The 19,124-nt window shown below is 38.2% G+C and overlaps 1 protein-coding gene across 3 annotated transcripts in view; it reads right to left on the bottom strand.

Moving 5' to 3' along the window:
- The window catches only part of LOC115214921 (nuclear pore complex protein Nup214), an 84,043-nt gene that overhangs the window by 50,753 nt on the left and 14,166 nt on the right, over positions 1-19,124 (bottom strand). For all 3 annotated transcript variants that reach the window (XM_029783988.2, XM_029783989.2, XM_029783987.2), the window contains exons 5-12: positions 17,635-17,766; positions 13,980-14,074; positions 11,968-12,062; positions 9,623-9,692; positions 8,547-8,673; positions 7,164-7,316; positions 6,186-6,340; positions 2,270-2,348 (exon numbers count right to left, since the gene is read on the bottom strand). In XM_029783988.2, the coding sequence (XP_029639848.1) occupies positions 2,270-2,348; positions 6,186-6,340; positions 7,164-7,316; positions 8,547-8,673; positions 9,623-9,692; positions 11,968-12,062; positions 13,980-14,074; positions 17,635-17,766 (906 nt within the window). The remainder of the gene's footprint in view (positions 1-2,269; positions 2,349-6,185; positions 6,341-7,163; positions 7,317-8,546; positions 8,674-9,622; positions 9,693-11,967; positions 12,063-13,979; positions 14,075-17,634; positions 17,767-19,124) is intronic.

Here is a 19,124-nt window from a genome sequence, read left to right as displayed (position 1 = left end):
AAAGTTCAAAAACAGTTCAAACAAAAAAATAAAATAGGTCACAAAAAGGAGAATGGAAAACACAACAGAAGGGAAGAAATAAAAATAGTAGTTCAAAAATAGTTCAAACAAAAAATAAAATAGGTCACAAAAAGGAGAATGGAAAACACAACAGAAGGGAAGAAATAAAAATAGAAGTTCAAAAAAAGTTCCTTAAAAATAACGATAGCTTGAAGAAGAGTTCAAATTCAGCAAAGGAATTAATTATTTTGGCCGAAAAGGTACTCCTGGCCAAACGTTCAACAGTCTTTGGTGCTTCCTGGTAAATCCCAATGAAAACAGTCCTTGGTTGTTGTTGGTAATCTCCTCGAAAGCAAATAATTTTTGAGGAGGGGCTACACCTCCTCAAAAAACACAATTCTCACTGCAAAGTGAGTCTTTACACTCGACTACAGGCAGAAAAATTGTCCAGAGCAAAGTGGAGTCTATTACTTGCTAAAAAATATTAAATGCAGAGCAATAAACTTCACTAAGCCCCCCAAAAATACAACACGCCTACCTGTAGTCGAGTCTCAAAAATTCAACATTTCACGTTGAAACATGTGACAACTGGAGCAGCCAAAAAACACGTCTGAGCACGTCAGAGATTAGCAAGCTACTTACCACACAGCCACTCCTGTAATTTTGTATTGATTTGAATGGAAAAATGTGTCGCACAAGAAGGACTTCAGTTTGAACTATTTTCACGAGGTTTCTTATTTATATGCTTTTATTAAATTCATTCAGTTGTTAAATATAAATAAATCTTGGAATTAAATGGTTTTGATTTACTGTCAGGCGACTTTTGGCCGATCCTGTATAACTACACACACATACATACATACATATAGAACTACAAGCATGTATATAAATATATAAACACACACGCATACATAAATATAATCACATACACATACATAACTATATAAACACATACACACACAAATATATAAATACATATGTACACACATATATAAACACATATGCACATACACACAAAAACATGTACATACATATATACAGAAATAAATACACACATGTAATACATAATCACATATACAAGTACACATATGAATATTTGCACACATACACAAACGTTTGGATGTACCACTGAGAAAAAAAAAAAAAACTCTTTATATGAAGTAGAGTAAATATGTTCAAAACTAAGGATGCACTCCATTGCAATTCTTAGTTTCTCCCTGTAGCCATGACATGAATTAATTTGAATATAGGACATGATCATTCTCATCCTTATGTTTCACTGGTCAGATGGGACTATTGTTGAGCCAGCTGCAGTCAAACAGATCTATAGTTAATAAAGGTATTCCAACCATGACCATCCTGTTAGTTCGAATGCTGCTTTCAAATTTGGCACAAGGCGAGCAATTTCGGGGGGAGGGGTAAAGCTGTTTACATCAACCCCAGTGCTCAAATGATACTCATTTTATTGACCCTGAAAGGATGAAAGGCAAAGTTGACCTCAGCAGAATTTGAACTCAGAACGTGAGGACGGATAAAATGCCACTGTTTTGCCTAGCATGTTAATGATTCTGCCAGGTAGCCACCTTGTTATTTCATATATCATGCCCATCTCATCTCTTGCTTCCATTGTTACCATTCTATCTTCCTTACCCCAGATACTCCCTTTCACCCTTACATAAATGCAAGGTAGCCATGCATGCATCGTTTCCATAACAAGACACATCTGCTTGTCTCTAGCATAAAAATTTCCTTTCCACACTCTTAAATGCTCCCCACCACTCAGTCAAGAGGGGAGTTTTCCTTTTCTCCTTTTTCTTGTTCTTTCCTGTCTGCAAGTTAGCAAACTCACTAATGCCAGTGGCACAAAAAAAAAAAAAGAAAAAAAAAAGGATTTTTAATGTGATTGTTGCTAGGAAAGGCATCCAGCCAAAGAAACCATGCCAAAACTGACATGGAATATGATGCAACCCAGTGGCTCACCAGATCCTGACAAACAGACCAACCCATACCAGCATGGAAAATGGATGTAAATGATGATATACTGATTGTTGATGCTGGTAGACATAAGTGGGTCTTATCAAATAAGTACTTTCCAATCATGACCATGCCAAAAATTTTCAGGCAGTATACCCAGAATGACATTATCCAATGTGTTCTGATTTTTCTTAAAGATAGAGCGTAATTTGAATGAAATTTAGCTGCTACTTCTAGCGGGTCAACCAACCATAGAGGTTACCTCATTAGATTGTATGTATATTAGCCGACTTACCAGGTGTACCAAATAAGGAAGGTTTTGCAGGTTGTACTTGGTCAAGGGCAGATGGACCACTTGAAACAGGTGCTGCAGGCTGCAACAAATAAAAAGTAAATTCATACAGTATGTTGATGGGAGGGAAAATTGTAGGGTGGTGGGGCAGAGGTTCAGCAGTGATGCATCTGGTGCAGATCAAAGACTGGTGAAAAATGGTTTCATAAAGCATAGGTAATTAAAAGTAAAAATATACTTTGGATCAGTGGTTCCCAACCAGAGTCCATGTAAGACTTTTGGGGTTCATGCAAGCAAAATAGTGAATTGGGGATCCACAGTAGTATTTTAAGGGTCCTTGAAAAATGTTTGCTTTAGATGTATGTATTGCAAGAAACAGGTTTCTTTCTCTAATGTTTTACATAGTTCAACTTAAACAATTTATAGTGTGAAAAACAAAATAGGAATTTTAAAAAGAGCATCTATAAAATTAGCATTTTCACACAATGAATGGCTTTAGGGGTCCACCAGAATAGGATAGTAATCAAAAAGGGTCCATAGGCAAAAAATGGTTGAGAAAAACTGCTTTAGATACAGCTGTGATATCTATTCCAACGGAGTTAGTTCTAAATATCTTCAGAGCCAAAACAACAGTCTATAAAATTTATAAAACTAGGATCTCCTTGCTTTCTGAAAGAGAGAAAAAGAATATTGTGTTTTTGTGTGTGTTTTTATATATAAGCTGAAGTTGTCTGTGTGTGGCAGGTTTGATAGCCTTCAGCTAACACTATCTCCTCTGAGACCCTGTGGCACAAGTTGACCAAAATTGAGAGTATGATAGAAGAAAGCTTGCTCTTCATTCCGTAGAAGATAAAATTCAAATCGGACCATGTTAAGACCAAAAATTATTTACATCAAAAAGGTGTATGAAAAAAGGTATATTTACATCAAAAAGGTGTGAAAAAAATCCCTATTTTTTACGATTTTTGACTGCTGTGTCGCCATTTTTCGGTGTATTTCAACCAGAAAAATGTTCACTTAAAGAGAATAACAAGCTACATAATGCAAAATTTTTACTTTTCAAAAATTCCAATTCTAAAGGATTGAAACAAACCCGAGCAACGCCCAGCGATACTGCTAGTCTATATATATATATATATATATATATATATATATATATATATATATATATTGTAGATCCAGTTTAATTTAAACCCTCTCAGACCTGGTTTTCTGAGGAAAAAAGTACTTGTAACTATCACCATCAAAAAGACAGTGAAGCAGCGAGTGGCCTATTGAAAACCTACAAGCTATGATCCCATGGTTTACAAAAACATGGCAAAAGTGTATGCAACAGATACAGACGTGGACATTTGGTTAAAAAGTTTGCTTCCAAAACATGTAGTCTTGAGTTTTGTACCATTGCATGGCACCTTGGGCTCATAGCCCTGGGCCAACAAAAGCCTTAAGTGATGTTGGTGGACAGAAACTGAAAGAAGCTTGCTATCTATGTATGGGTGTGTGTGTATTTGTGTGAAACCTTGACTTGACATCGCATGACCAATGTAAATGAGAATCACCATCATACAAGTGATGATGTCCATTTCCAGTCTTCCGGAGGAAGTGTGGCTGGTCATGGGGATATATTACCTTGCTTGGAAAATAGGTGAGGGTTGGCAACCGGAAGGGCATGTGGTTGTAGAAAACCTGCCTGATCATTGTCACTTATTTGACAGCATTCAGTTAGGGATAATATTTTCTCAATCTCACACATAAAAACATCACCATATATTTACACACACACACACACACACACACACACAGGTATGTTGATGCAAACACGAAAAATAGAACTCAAAATATGAGTATCTCTTTTTTACTCTTTCTCTTTTACTTGTTTCAGTCATTTAACTGCAGCCATGCTGGAGCACCGCCTTTAGTTGAGCAAATCAACCCCGGGACTTATTCTTTGTAAGCCCAGTACTTATTCTATCGGTCTCTTTGGCCGAACCGCTAAGTGACGGGGAGGTAAACACACCAGCATCGGTTGTCAAGCAATGCTAGAGGGACAAACACAGACACACAAACATATACATACACATACATACATATATACAACAGGCTTCTTTCAGTTTCCGTCTACCAAATCCACTCACAAGGCATTGGTCGGCCCGAGGCTATAGCAGAAGACACTTGCCCAAGATGCCACGCAGTGGGACTGAACCCAGAACCATGTGGTTGGTAGGCAAATGTTTTGCAGAAGTAACAGAGTGACTCAAGGTCTGAGAATTTCATAAGTTGGCATTTTGTAAGTGTCAACACACAAAAAACTCAAACTTTGAATCACCATTACCTTTTTTTAAATATTAATAAACACACACACACACACAAAACCATCATTGGAATGTCCACTTTCCCATGCCTGCATAGGTCAGACGTTGGAGCAGACTTTTCTATGGTTAGAAGTCCTTCCTTATGTCAAGCTTCATCTGTTTCCAAACAAGGTAATAATCACCTACTCAACTCAACAAACAGCCCAGAAATGGCTTTGCAGGGAACTGAAAACAAAAGACACTCTTTGAATGAATTTTTGCTTACAAAGATAGTACTATATGTCAGGACATGCCAAGAAGCCTAGACATGCTTTTGTGACAGATCACAAAGGCCACTGTGCATACAAACAGTGTGGTTATGTTTATAATAAGGGAAATACGAATTCACTCAATCATAAACACGCATGTAAAGGAGAGATATTTAGCTAATCTAGCAGGTTGAGTGACTTTGGAGAAGCTGCCTTAATGGCTTGCTTACACCTAAGTTCCACAGTAAAATTGGGACAAAGTAGTGAGGAACAATCTACAAAGTTTGAGACTCACAGAGGGGATGACAGTGGTCTGAGACTCCTTGCAGTTTGCTGTACTTGAAAAGACCTGCCAAGTGATGTAAGAGCATGGTTGCCCTTGGATACAGGCTCGTCTCTTGCAACCCTCTCCAGGTGAACATCCCTTATCTTGCAGGCTCTTAAGTGCTGGTACCACGTAAAAAGTACCCATTCCGGTGCTGTGTAAGAGTGTCCAGTACACTCTGTGAAGTGGTTGGAGTTAGGAAGGGCATCCAACTGTAGAAACCATCCCAAAAGAGACATGGAGCCTGACCAGTTTAGATGATAAAGGGTTAAACTTACAAAGTATCAGGTTAAAAAGAGTGTCCAAGTTACCCACAGCAGAGGGCAGACCTCCACCATATTATATATTTACATGCCGGTGGCACGTAAAAAGCACCCACTACACTCACGGAGTGGTTGGCGTTAGGAAGGGCATCCAGCCATAGAAACATTGCCAGTTCAGACTGGGCCTGATGCAGCCTCCTGGCTTCCCATACCCCAGTCAAACCGTCCAACCCATGCTAGCATGGAAAGCGGATGCTAAATGATGATGATGATGATGATGATTGGGAGCATTAAAGCTTAAAGAGTTTTGACTAATAGACAACATACTGCTAGTAATGTGATATAAGCTGACATCATGGATGGCTACTCTGTCGGTTAGGACAAGGGTTCTAGCTGATCCAATCAACAGAACAAGCTGCTTGTGAAATTAACATGTAAGTGGCTGAGTACTCCACAGACATGTACCCTTAACATAGTTCTCAAGGAGATTCAGTGTGACACAGAGTATGACAAGGCTGGTTCTTTGAAATACAGGTACTGCATGTTTTTGCTGGTTGAGTGGACTGGAGCAACGTGAAATAAAGTGTCTTGCTCAAGGACACAACATGTCACCAGGAATTGAACCCACAACCTTACAATCGTGAGGCAAATACCCTAACCACTAACCCATATGCCTTACAACAAGAACTATAATACTGATTGAATGAAAATGGCAAGTTGGTAACAGAAAGAAACAAAACATGCTAAAATAACCGAATAAACATATCTTACTTTGTTTTCAGCAGGCTTCTGATCAAACAGACCAAATTTAAAACTTGTCTCTGCAGGGGCTGCCATAGCTGGAGGTGGTGCTGCAGGGGCTGGTGTTCCTGTGGCAGCATTTGCAGGAGGGCTCTGAGCAATATGTGGCAGCTGTGTAACTCCCGCTGAAAATATGGACAGAAGAATGTAATCTGTGTAAAGCAATGAAAGTGAGTATATTGGAGTCAGTATAAAGGTGGTAGGGAGAGGAGAGTCTGTGTGTGTGTCAGTAAAAAGGAAGTAAAGAGGGAATATATTGTACCATATTTTCCAGCATACAAGTGGCAAGCTGGCAAAATCGTTAGCATGCAGGACAAAATACTGGCATTAATTAGGGCATCTAGCTGTAGAAACCATGCCAAATCAGACTGGGGTCTGGTACAGCTCCCCAGCTCTAATCAAATTGTTCAAACCATGCCAGCATGGACAACAGATGTTAAATGATGATGATGACAAGTTGACATAGTATATAGTGTAAACATTCAAACGCCACCATTATCTTTCTAAATCCTGCTGCAGTTTACGTGGAATTTTAGGTTCTCCAAAGTTATCTTGGTGTATATGTTGACCTACCTTTTTTGGCTGTTTGAAAAATTTGGCTTTTAGACCAGAAAATATTGTATTAAAGAAAGAAAGTTTTATGTAATCAACGGAAAGATTAAATGAAAAAATAATCTGAAATTATTAGTGGTTAGGTTCAAATACTGTAACAGCTCAGAAAAAAAAAGAAGTAATTGTATAACAATAAGAAGCCTTAGGTTAAAAAAAAACTCCTTCCTTATTATCAGAGTATCAAATCTCACAGTAATAAAACTGATAAAGCGTGTTCAAGTCTTGATTTGACTTGCTGTTGTTATATCAGCTTCACTACAAAACAAAAACAAGTTCCACAGAGGCTAATTTTTGCAAAAGGAAAGTGTTGCAGATGAAATTATAGAAGATTCTTACGTATTTGAGGACGTAGTCCTGATGGGTTCAGTGCTTCAATTGGAACAGTCATACTGGCAGCTGCCTTGTGTTTGTAAACCATGAAGAATGGGACTAATACACCGTCTGTAGACAGCATCAGCATCACAGGGAAAGGTCCTATCTCTACCTCATCTGAAAAATATTTAGTGATAAAATGAATTAATATTGGATTGTAAATTAGACAACAAAAATGCAATTTAAGAACTACCAATAAAATGAGGTTTCTTATTTCTTTACTGCCCACAAGGGGCTAAACATAGAGGGGACAAACAAACGGATTAAGTCGATTACATTGACCCCAGTGCGTAACTGGTACTTAATTTATCGACCCCGAAAGAATGAAAGGCAAAGTCGACCTCAGCGGAATTTGAACTCAGAACGTAACGGCAGACGAAATACTGCTAAGCATTTCGCCTGGTGTGCTAATGTTTTTGCCAGCTCGCCGCCTTCTAATAAAATGAGGTTTCTGTATATGAAAGGTCTGTCCTGCAATAACAGTTTACATATAATCAAGATAATAACTGGTCAGTTTTCCAATCATAGATCACAAATCGTGATGGCATCGACTAGTCAAATCTCCAATTAAATGCCATATACAGCAACAGCTGCGATTGCTAAGTCCTACAATCCTGCATTAACTCAAGTTAAGATATATTGTCTGCTCAGAGTTAGCTACTCCGATAGTTTCTAAGTTTCATAACAGAATATATTTTCAATTATATATCACTATGCTATTTCACAAATTTATATGATCCTTTTGATATTTGTCTAATAAGCAGCAGATAAATCTATGCCTTCCAATCTGTCAAGGATGGTACATTTTTTTGTATCACTAAAAACAGGGCTATAAATACACTTTTTGTTCTAATATTGAATTTTCATTATTTTCATGAACCAAATACTAAGAAGCAAAGATGTTCAATAACTAAGGACTGTACTAGGCTCTTCAATGTCAATACTCATACTTTGAATAGATTTTGGAGTTTTGCAGGTTTATAATGCTCCAGAAACAATCTGATGTCTATGAATTAAGTGAATAATATTTTATTCCACAAGGTTAGATAAATACTAAGATGTTCCGGTAATGATTCCATTACTGGCACAATAAACTTCTCATTAGTTACCCATAGACAACCTTTCTCCTGACTTCAGAGAGCAAATCAAAATTATGTATAAGTTTGTTCTGAATTACTTTTGTTTAAACCTGACAGGAGTGGATATGTATACCTACACTACAATGTTAGACAGATCACTCATTCATTAATGCATGTACAAAATAGTTCTAATGCTATTACTACAGTTTCTTGTATATATGCATATGTGATAAGTTCAATAGTAACTTCTGTAAAGTATAGCACTTACTCATTATTATCTGTTTTTGGTTTGAATAGTCAATTGCGAGTCCAACAGGAAAGCTATCACATTTCTCTGCTGTTAAGGGAACTTCAGCACGTGCACTATCTTCTAGCATGCAATGGTCCCAAGATTTCTAGAAAAGGGTAAGAGAATGAGATTGTTTTAAAGACATACAACAGGAAGTTAAAAATACTTTTAGACAAAAGCTATTCACTATAATCCTTAAGAATAATGATTTCCTACAGTGACAAAACTTACACAAATGTATAAGGGAGGAAAACAGTTGAATGAATTGACACTAGCGCATGGCTTACACATATTTCAGCAAAGCAAGGAACAAGAAAAGAAGTTTACAAAAGTAACACACAGAAAAGTTCTGATGTGTCTTACACACACAACAACAGGGGAATAATTTCTCACACTGATATAAAGTCACAAATTTGTGAGGGAGATGGCAATAAACTGAATCAACCTCAATACTCTTTTACTTGTTTCAGTCATTTGACTGTGGCCATGCTGGAGCACCGCCTTTAGTCAAGCAAATTGACCCCAGGACTTATTCTTTGTAAGCCTAGTACTTATTCTATCAGTCTCTTTTGCCGAACTACTAAGTCATGGGGACCTAAACACACCAGCATCGGTTGTCAAGCGATGTTGGTGAGACAAACACAGACATACAAACACACATACATATATATATACACGACAGGATTCTTTCAGTTTCCGTCTACCAAATCCACTCACAAGGCTTTGGTCGGCCCGAGGCCATAGTAGAAGACACTTGCCCAAGGTGCCACGCAGTGGGACTGAACCCGGAACCATGTGGTTGGTAAGCGAGCTACTTACCACACAGCCACTCCTGCGCCCAATACATGATTGATATTTATTTTATCAACCTGGTAGGAGGAAAGCAATGTCAACAGTTTGAATTTTAAATGTAGACTGTCAGATTTTAATACAGTGAATGGGTCTGGTGATCTACTATTTCTTTTACTCCTTCTTTCACCAATGAGGGAAACCAGTTCATGGATATTAATTTTTTTTTACAACAACTGTTATAGGAACAAGAGGAAGATACTTACTTCTGTATCTAAGTTTCTGGCAATAATAGCAGCTTCTAAAGAATTGCTTGAAGCCAAAACAACCATGTCCCTAGTGACAAAAAAAAAAGGAAAAAAGAAATTTGAAGATTAAAAATACAAACACGATCAGTCAACATGCATTTTTCATGTCAATATGGGTTGGTCAATGACAGTATCTGGTGAGCTGCAACCAGTTTCAGTGTCACTTTGGAGTGGTTTCTACAGTTGGATGCCCTTCCTAACACCAACCACTTTATAATGTGTACCGAGTACTTATCTCCTGTCACTGGCACTCGTGAGGTTGCCAAGTGACTTGCAAAACAGAGGGGAAAAAAAACCCATTAAATGAAGAACCAGTGACATTGCATAGGGTGTGTGGACTACATTTATCATGTTTACTGTCATCAAAGATATGCTATATTTAAAGGGACTACTGAAACCTGTGCTACATCACTTTGAAGAACCGAAAATTTTGTCAGTTCCACAGAGCATTTCTGTAACTGGTACTGGTGCCACATAAAAAAAGCACCTTAGTCTATGTTGTTATGCAGGCACTGTAAAGGGAGGGAGGTAAAAGTAAAGTGATGAGAATGATGATAGTGGTAGTAGGGGACTGAAAAAGCGGCGAGCTGGTAGAAACGTTAGCACGCCGGGCGAAATGCTTAGCAGTATTTCGTCTGTCGTTACGTTCTGAGTTCAAATTCTGCCGAGGTCGACTTTGCCTTTCATCCTTTCGGGGTCAATTAAATAAGTACCAGTTATGCACTGGGGTCGATATAATCGACTTAATCCCTTTGTCTGTCCTTGTTTGTCCCCTCTGTGTTTAGCCCCTTGTGGGTAGTAAAGAAATAGGTAGTAGGGGACTGAATACGGACAAACTGAATCAATGGCATCTCTTGTTACACAGCAACATGGTATGGTGAAGAGGAGAGATGATGAATAAGAGAAAGAGAGTGTAATAGAGATAAGAGGGTATCAAAGTGATGAGAGGCAGGTGGAACTCGTTAAGACTATAATATACAGAGACCCAAATGTAGACATATTATACATCCCAGCCTCCACCACCATCGACTACAACTATTACTACCACTATCACTTTAACCCTTTCGATACCAACCCGACTGAAACCAGCTCTGGCTCTGTAGTACAAATGTCTTGTTTTCATAAGTTTTGAATTAAAATCTTCCACCAATCCTTAGTCACAATTTATGTTCCTAACACCAGCTTAATGATAACGAAGTTATTTTACTAAATTCTTTGTTATATTTAAAATAATTGAAAGAAACACAGAGAGTCTCAAAATAAATACGGTAACGAAAGGGTTAACATTCATAACAACATGCTTGCAAGATTTCCAAAAGAGGTTCAGTCTCTTGAGAAGTCTTCACCACTTCTCATGACTTCTCAAGTATCCCTTTTCCACTTTGAATGGTTGGTACTGTAGTGAGACATTGTTAAACTATTTTTACACTGGGGCGTAAGTTAGTTGCACTTGGACAGACGCTATCAAGGTAGGATTGGCATTGTATGGATTCAAGCAACAACATCCGCCCAAGGCTAGAATGCACCTTCAGGTAAAAAGTTAGTTCAGTTGCCGCTAGTACGCTGGACGGTCAACCACGTTGCTTTAAAGCTCTTCATTCTGTCAGCTTCATCTAAAACATGGAAAGTGATATATTTTGCTTCCTTAGCTGTTTTATTTCCAGAATGATTGACAAATTATTTAAGTTATCCTGAGCAACTTTGGTTCTTCTATAACAAATTCTTCACTCGACATTCCAATTATTGCTTCAAAGAGTTTATTTATTCAATATATCCGGCTTGCAGAATTTTGTCCTTTTAGCAATACTAGCATCCAAATTATGGAATCAATATTCATATTCACATTTGTGGCAGCTGAACTCCAGTGAAATAAATAGTAAATGAAACCTGATCCATTCATGTTTTTCACTACTGTTAACAAAATTTGTTATATGGATAGAAAATGAGGATTAGATTTTTTTAAATTTTTAAGCCCAGATGATGTAAAAGATGCTTAATCCTATCCTTTTAAAGGCAAACCGCCTGTGATTGACCGTGGTTCTGTGATTCGACTTTCTATTTCAAAGTGATGTAAGGTAAAGCCTTTCATCAAAATTTCAAGTTAATTAACCAGTTTAATAACGACAAAGTTAATTCACTAAATTCTTCATATTTTAAAAATTAATTGCAACAGAAGTATGATAACGAAAAGGTTAATCTAGACTGCAGCTAACAGCACCTAATCCTACGTTTGTAGATTTGACAACATAAACACACATATTCAAAGTTAATCCATAAAACTTAAAGAGAAATTCAGCACTTACCAGCCAATAAGAAGTTCTAAATTATATTTATTGTCTCGATCTCCAGCACCAAAACAAGGGTCTCTAAAATTTATGAAACTAGGATCTCCAGCTTTCTGAAAGTGAGAAAAAGAATATGAAATATAAATATATATATATATATATATATTGCCAGTACTGCCTGACTGGCCCATGTGTGAAAATTCAAGCGAGGTTGTTGCCAGTACCGCTTGACCGGCCCCCATGCCAGTGGCATGTAAAAGCTCCCACTACACTCTCGGAGTGGTTGGCGTTAAGAAGGGCATCCAGCCGTAGAAACTCTGCCAGATCAAGACTGGAGCTTGGTGCAGCCATCTGGTTCGCCAACTCACAGTCAAACCGTCCAACGCATGCTAGTATGGAGAGCGGACATGATGATGATGATGATGATGATATATGCTGTAGATTCAGTTTAATCTTAACCCTCTCAGATCTGGCCCCTTGTGTCTAACTTTACCTTCCACCTGGGTTCCTGAGCAAAAAAATAAATAGTTGCATACAGCTCAGACAAACTAATGAACAGAATCACAAAAGAATAACAATAGTAGGCCTACCTCTCAACTGCTGTATTTGTTCACCTGAATCACTACTGAATCAACTAGAAGTAGATGTCAAATACCTACAAACCACTCTAAATTTGTTCTCTATATATAAAAGAGATATGCTGTGAAGACCAGCAAATAAAGTGAGTTCACGGCTGTATCCTACACCAGTTTCACATAACCAGCCCCAGCCCATTCAAAAGTACCTTGGATCGTAGGGTAACCTGCTGTGCTTGAGGAGACCTATTGAGTCAAGTACATCAACATCAAAACAAAGAAAAAAGGAAATTGTAATTGTGATACCCGTACTGGTGGCATATAAAAAGCACCATCCAAATGTGGCTGATGCCAGCGCCACCTTGACTGGCTTCCGTGCTGGTGAAATGTAAAAAGCACCAACCGATCGTAGCCGTTGCCAGCCTCCTCTGGTACCTGTGCTGGTGGCACGTAAAAAGCACCCACTACACTCACGGAGTGGCTGGTGTTAGGAAGGACATCCAGCTGTAGAAACACTGCCAGATCAGACTGGAGCCTGGTGCAACTTCCTGGCTTCCCAGACCCCAGTTGAACCATCCAACCCAAGCTAGCATGGAAAACGGACGTTAAACGACGATGATGATACAGGGTAAGGCGAATAAATTATCGTCTAAATTACACAAAAATGGAAATAACACTGAGATCTCATTTTAACATATATTTACCAACATTGCATAAAAATATCTTCAAATACTAAAGAGTAAATTTATTACCCTACTATACTGTGTAGTCAACAAAATCAAAAACAAATAATTCGCATGCGTGAAATTAAAAATATAAAATGGCAACAATTTACCCATTGCACCCTGTATAAAGTACTAGGCTTTAAGAAACAGATATTCAATTAAAACCTCTTCAAAGTGGTGCCCCAGCATGGCCACAGGCTAATGACAGAAACAAGTAAAAGATAAAAAATTTTATATTTTGGTAAATGTCTTCTCCTATAGCTCCAATTCAAACACAGTTTTTGATTTGTACTTTCTATTGATACCACAACAATACGATTATTGTGCCCTCCTCCTTTTCCTCTGTCTAGAGATGATCAAATTTAATTTGAAAATCAAGTGAATTTTATAAAGACGCGCTGCCTTGACTGGCTTCTGTGCCGGTGGCACGTAAAAGCACCAACCGATCGTGGCCACTGCCAGCCTCCCCTGGCACCTGTACCGGAGGCACGTAAAAAGCACCAACTACACACACACAGAGTGGTTGGCGTTAAGAAGGGCATCCAGCTGTAGAAACACTGCCAGATCAGACTGGAGCTTGATGCAACCTCCTGGCTTCTCAGGCCCCGGTCGAACCGTCCAACCCATGCTAGCACGGAAAACGGACGTTAAACGATGATGATGATGAAAAACAAATAATTCCATTCATGGCACATGGTAATGTTCAAAATAAAAACAAAAAGAAACTTACCGGGACATTCACGATTTGGACTGCAGGTTGTCGTCTACCCGCAATTTGGTATGCAGCAATGAACATGTATGTAGCAACCCAGACGACATCGAAGACTGTAAGTATATATATGAACAGAACTACAGTACATGTTTAACAATAATTATTTGAGTTGAATGACATTTTTCACTCATAATATTTTCTTAGAATAAATTTATAACTAGGACAGTAATTTTTTTTTTTTTGCCAAATAAACACATACACTATATATTCCGTCATCACTCATTTATTATTGTTCTTCTTTTATCTTATGTCTATTGTCTAGAAATCTCTTGTCACACATCTGCGACCTCTTCAGCAACCCTTTCCACCCACATATATCCTCCTGCTCCACCTACTCCATTCTGTCCTATGAATGGACTAGGTGAAGCAGGAGGATACACATAGATGGAAAGAGTTGCTGAAGAGGTCACAGATGTGTGACAAGAGATTTCCAGACAATGGACATAAGATAAAATAGGAACAATAATAAACAAGCGAAGAACAAATATACAGTGCATGTGTTTAATTGACAAAAAAAAAAAAAAAAGAAAATTACCAGCCTGAAATATAAGTTTCAACACATGGTTTCACATCAGGAATCTTGCAACAGAAATTCAATGTAATTTGTTTTTTAGTATTCCAGCAAGCAAGAAGAAAAGGAAAAACAATGTCCCTGACCATTTTCAAATATATTAAGAAGGCCAAAACTCATGGCTTTTTGCAGGGTTTCTAAGGTTGGTAGTAAGAAATGGAGAACAATGGTTTGCTACAGTAAGAAACATCAGATCCAAACATCAAGTTTTCATCAGACGAGAGACTTGGATTGAATATTTATGAAACAGTGAATACTGCTAGAGGCACACAAAGAACAAGTGTATACTCCTCTAGCATTCAGATTACTCTGTCAAATGTAATGCTTATTTATTCACATTGTTTGGAAATAAATCATGCATTATCTCATAGCTTTGAGATTTCAATGTGATTGAGTGTTTTTTTTAGAATGACATTGTAGAGTAGGTGTCAGATGCCAGTTCTTGATGATATGAACGTGAAACAGGTAGAATATTTTGGCCTGATATGGCTGGTTTAAATGCTTAAGAGTTAAGCCAGGTCAGTCATCCAAAAATAGAGTCTATCCAACAAACTACCACATTTTAGTTTCAGTTAAACCCACAAGGTCAAACTGCAGCTGAAAGGAAGACCAAGAGAATTAATTGAATTGTCAGGAATGAGGTACAAATGTAACCCCTACAAATCTTTAATGATAAAATAGATCTTTATAAATAAGAGGTTTTGCTATGTGTTCCCCAGTGTTTAGAATATACAACATTGGTGCATGTGCTAAGTAATGAAAAAGGTTAGTATCATCAAGAGCATCTGGCCACAAAAAAGTCCCCCCCCCCCACACACACACAGACAACTCTGCTTTTTTCCCCCTCAAGGGTTTACATGCCCCAATATTAGACCCTTTACCTTAGTCAATGCATGGTAATCACTTAGAAGCTTTAAGCTTATAAAATAATATTATCAATATAGACACACACACACACACACAGAGTGGTGGATATCTGTCACTAGGGGAACTCATAGCAGGGTGAAATCATGTGATCTAGCTGTAGCAGACTGCTCATTGGTTGATGATATAATTTTGAGTACTTTTATGCACAAGTCCTTATGAGAGGTTCTCTCAAGGTAAATAACATGGTATTCTGCGTTCTAAAACAACCGCCATGTTAAGTTGGAGATCAAGATTACTTTTTCATATCTCTACATATATATAAAGCTGAAGTTGTCTGTGTATGGCAGGTTTGGTAGCCTTCAACTAACACTATTTCCTCCTAGACTCTGTGGTGCAAGTTGATCAAAATTGAGAGTATGAGAGAAGAAGGCTTGCTCTCCCTTCCGTAGAAGAAAAAAATTCAAATCTGACCATGTTACTACCAAAAATTATTTACATCAAAAAGATTCTTTTTTTCTCTGAAAATCCCTATTTTTTTTACAATTTTTTTTATTGCTGTGTCGCCATTTTTCGGTGTATTTCAACCAGAAAAATGATCACTTAAAGAGAATAACAAGCTACATAATGCAAAATTTTTACTTTTCAAAAATTCCAATTCTAAAGGGTTGAAACAAACCCGAAAAACGCTGGGCGATACTGCTAGTTAATAATACTTCTGTTGCCATTATCTATTTTTCAATAAGCCCATTGGCTATTTGTAACACCAGAGTTTGAATAGACACTTAGATTCTATATATAGTTGACAGGAGATTTGCCTGTTATTGCACTGTTGAACATCTGTCACTGAGGAACCCATAGCAGGGTGAAATCATGTGATCTGATAGATGAAGCAGACTATTATCTGTCAAGAATATAATTTCGAGTGTTTTTAAGAGATTCTCTGAAGGTAAATAACCTGGTATTCCGTGTTCTAATAGAACCTCCATGTTAAGTTGGAGATCAGATTACCATTTGTTATTAATACTTATTTCTTTACTACCCACAAGGTGCTAAACACAGAGGGAACAAACAAGGACAGACAAACGGATTAAGTCGATTACATCGACCCCAGTGCATAACTGGTACTTAATTTATTGACCTCGAAAGGATGAAAGGCAAAGTCGACCTCGGAGTTTGAACTCAGAACATAACGGCAGACGAAATACGGCTACGCATTTCGCCCGGCATGCTGACGTTTCTGCCAGATTGCCACCTTTGTTATTAATACTGCTTCTGATGCTGTTATATATCATCATCATCATTTAACGTCCATTTTTCATGCTAGCATGGGTTGGATGATTTGACAGGAGCTGACCAGCTGAAGAGCTGACCAAGTTCCATGTCTGTTTCAGCATGGTTTCTGACTAGATGCCCTTCCTAATGCCAACAACTTTACAGAGTGTAGAGGGTGCTCTTACACAGCACAACACGTGCCCTTACATGGCACCAGCACCCATAAGCCTGCAAGGTTAGGAATGCTCTGCTGGAGAGGGATGCAGGGAACAGCCTGTATACAAGGACAACAATGCTTTTATTTAGCAAAATAAGGTTAGCATTAGTAAAATTCCACCCTGTGCCATCCAGCTGGTCGTTACTTTTCTCCAAGGACAAGATTCAAAGTGCTGGAAACTTGTTCATTAAACTGATATAAATTATACCACAAGTTTAATACTTGTTACACATACCTAGGCATAGGAGTGGTTGTGCGGTAAGTAGCTTGCTTACCAACCACATGGTTCCAGGTTCAGTCCCACTGCGTGGCACCTTGGGCAAGTGTCTTCTATAGCCTCAGGCCAACCAAAGCCTTGTGAATGGATGGGTGTGTGTGTGTGTGTGTGTGTGTGTATGTTTGTGTGTCTGTCCCCCCAACATCGCTTGACAACCGATGGTGGTGTGTTTACGCCCCCGTAACTTAGCGGTTCGCAAAAGAGATCGATAGAATAAGGACTAGGCTTTCAAAGAACAAGTCCTGGGGTCGATTTGCTCGACTAAAGGCGGTGCTCCAGCATAGACACAGTCAAATGACTGAAACAAGTAAAAGAGATGCCTCATAGAATCTGCCTCTTTGGAATACAATAAAAACAAATCTAAAACAAAGAATTTATCCAATAATCAAAGACAAAGTTACTGACAAACCTTCATGATGACCATCACCAAGGTTGTTTGGAGGAGGCCAATTTTTTGTTATTGTCAACTGGGGTTGAAACTGTTTCAGTTCACCTGTTTTAGTTCCAACAACTAACTGTTTGCCTTTGGGACTCCAGCATACTATAAGACAAAAACAAAAAAAAAGAAAAAAAAGATAAAGAAAAAGGTATTAAAGAATTATAAATTTTATTTTCTATTTTTCTTGCATTTTAAGAGAAACTCTAATTTTTTTAATTGGAAACAGTCAGAAACAGAACACTAGACTGAATAACATCATATGATAATTAGATTTTGTCCATTGATGATGAGAATTCAAATTTCAGCAGGATTCATCATCATCGTCGTTTAATGTCCGATTTCCATGCTAGCATGGGTTGGACGATTTCACTGAGGACTGGCGAACCAGATGGCTGCACCAGGCTCCAATCTGATCTGGCAGAGTTTCTACAGTTGGATGCCCTTCCTAACACCAACCACTCTGAGTGTAGTGGGTGCTTTTACGTGCCACCGGCACGAGGGCCAGTCAGGAGGTACTGGCAACAGCCACGCTCAAATGGTGTTTTTTATGTGTCACCTGCACAGGAGCCAGTCCAGTGGCACTGGCAACGACCTCACTCGAATGTTTAATACTAATTATTTCAATCAGAAAAAGATAATTGTCAGGAGCTACAGAACACTAGACTGACTAACATGATACATTGTTTAGTTTCATCCTGCTTTGATCTGAATTAAGTTCTTGTTTAGCTTCTGGTCAGCACTGACCAAACAAAGACATTTTTGTATAGCAGACACTATACTGTTCAATGCAACCATTTTAATGTAAGAGAGGGATGTAGCTGCTATTTCTAGCAGGTTAAACAATCATACTAGCAAGGGTTTTTTTTTGTTTCATTGTTTTGTGTCACACAACCTGTAGGGAATGTATAGCAACAAGAAGAGAGTGAACCAGCTGTGATTTTGGCCCCTCACCATCGTTGTTTAACATCCAATCTGAACTGGCAAGGTTTCTACAGCTGGATGCCCTACCTAATGCCAACCACTCCAGAAAACAAAAATTCAAAAGTTAGGTGTGCACATTAGCTACATCCAAGTCATATTCCTTGACTGAATAGCACTGTCCAAAGATATCAAAATTGATTAAAATATCAACTCTTTAGCATTTAGATTATTGTCAAATGCAATGCTTAATTATTTATTTTGTTTTGAATTAATCATAACTTCAAAATTTTGATGACGTGACTGTTTATCTTTAGAATAACATTGTATGATAGGTGTGAGAGGCCAGATCTAGTCAGTTTGAACATAAGACAGGTAGAATATTTTTGCCAGATATCCAAGAGTGATCGTTTACAGAGCAGCTAACAGGCTTCCGGTAAAGAGCACCATTTGAGCGTGACCGTTACCAGCGTTGCCTTACTGGCACTTGTGCCAGCAGCACATGAAAAATCATTCGAGTGAGGTCGTTGCCAGTGCTGCTG

This window comes from Octopus sinensis, linkage group LG8 (assembly GCF_006345805.1).
Source record: "Octopus sinensis linkage group LG8, ASM634580v1, whole genome shotgun sequence".
Classification (NCBI taxonomy): domain Eukaryota; kingdom Metazoa; phylum Mollusca; class Cephalopoda; order Octopoda; family Octopodidae; genus Octopus; species Octopus sinensis.
The sequence above is the reverse complement of the archived record's forward strand: the minus strand, read 5'-3'. Positions and strand labels throughout refer to the sequence as shown.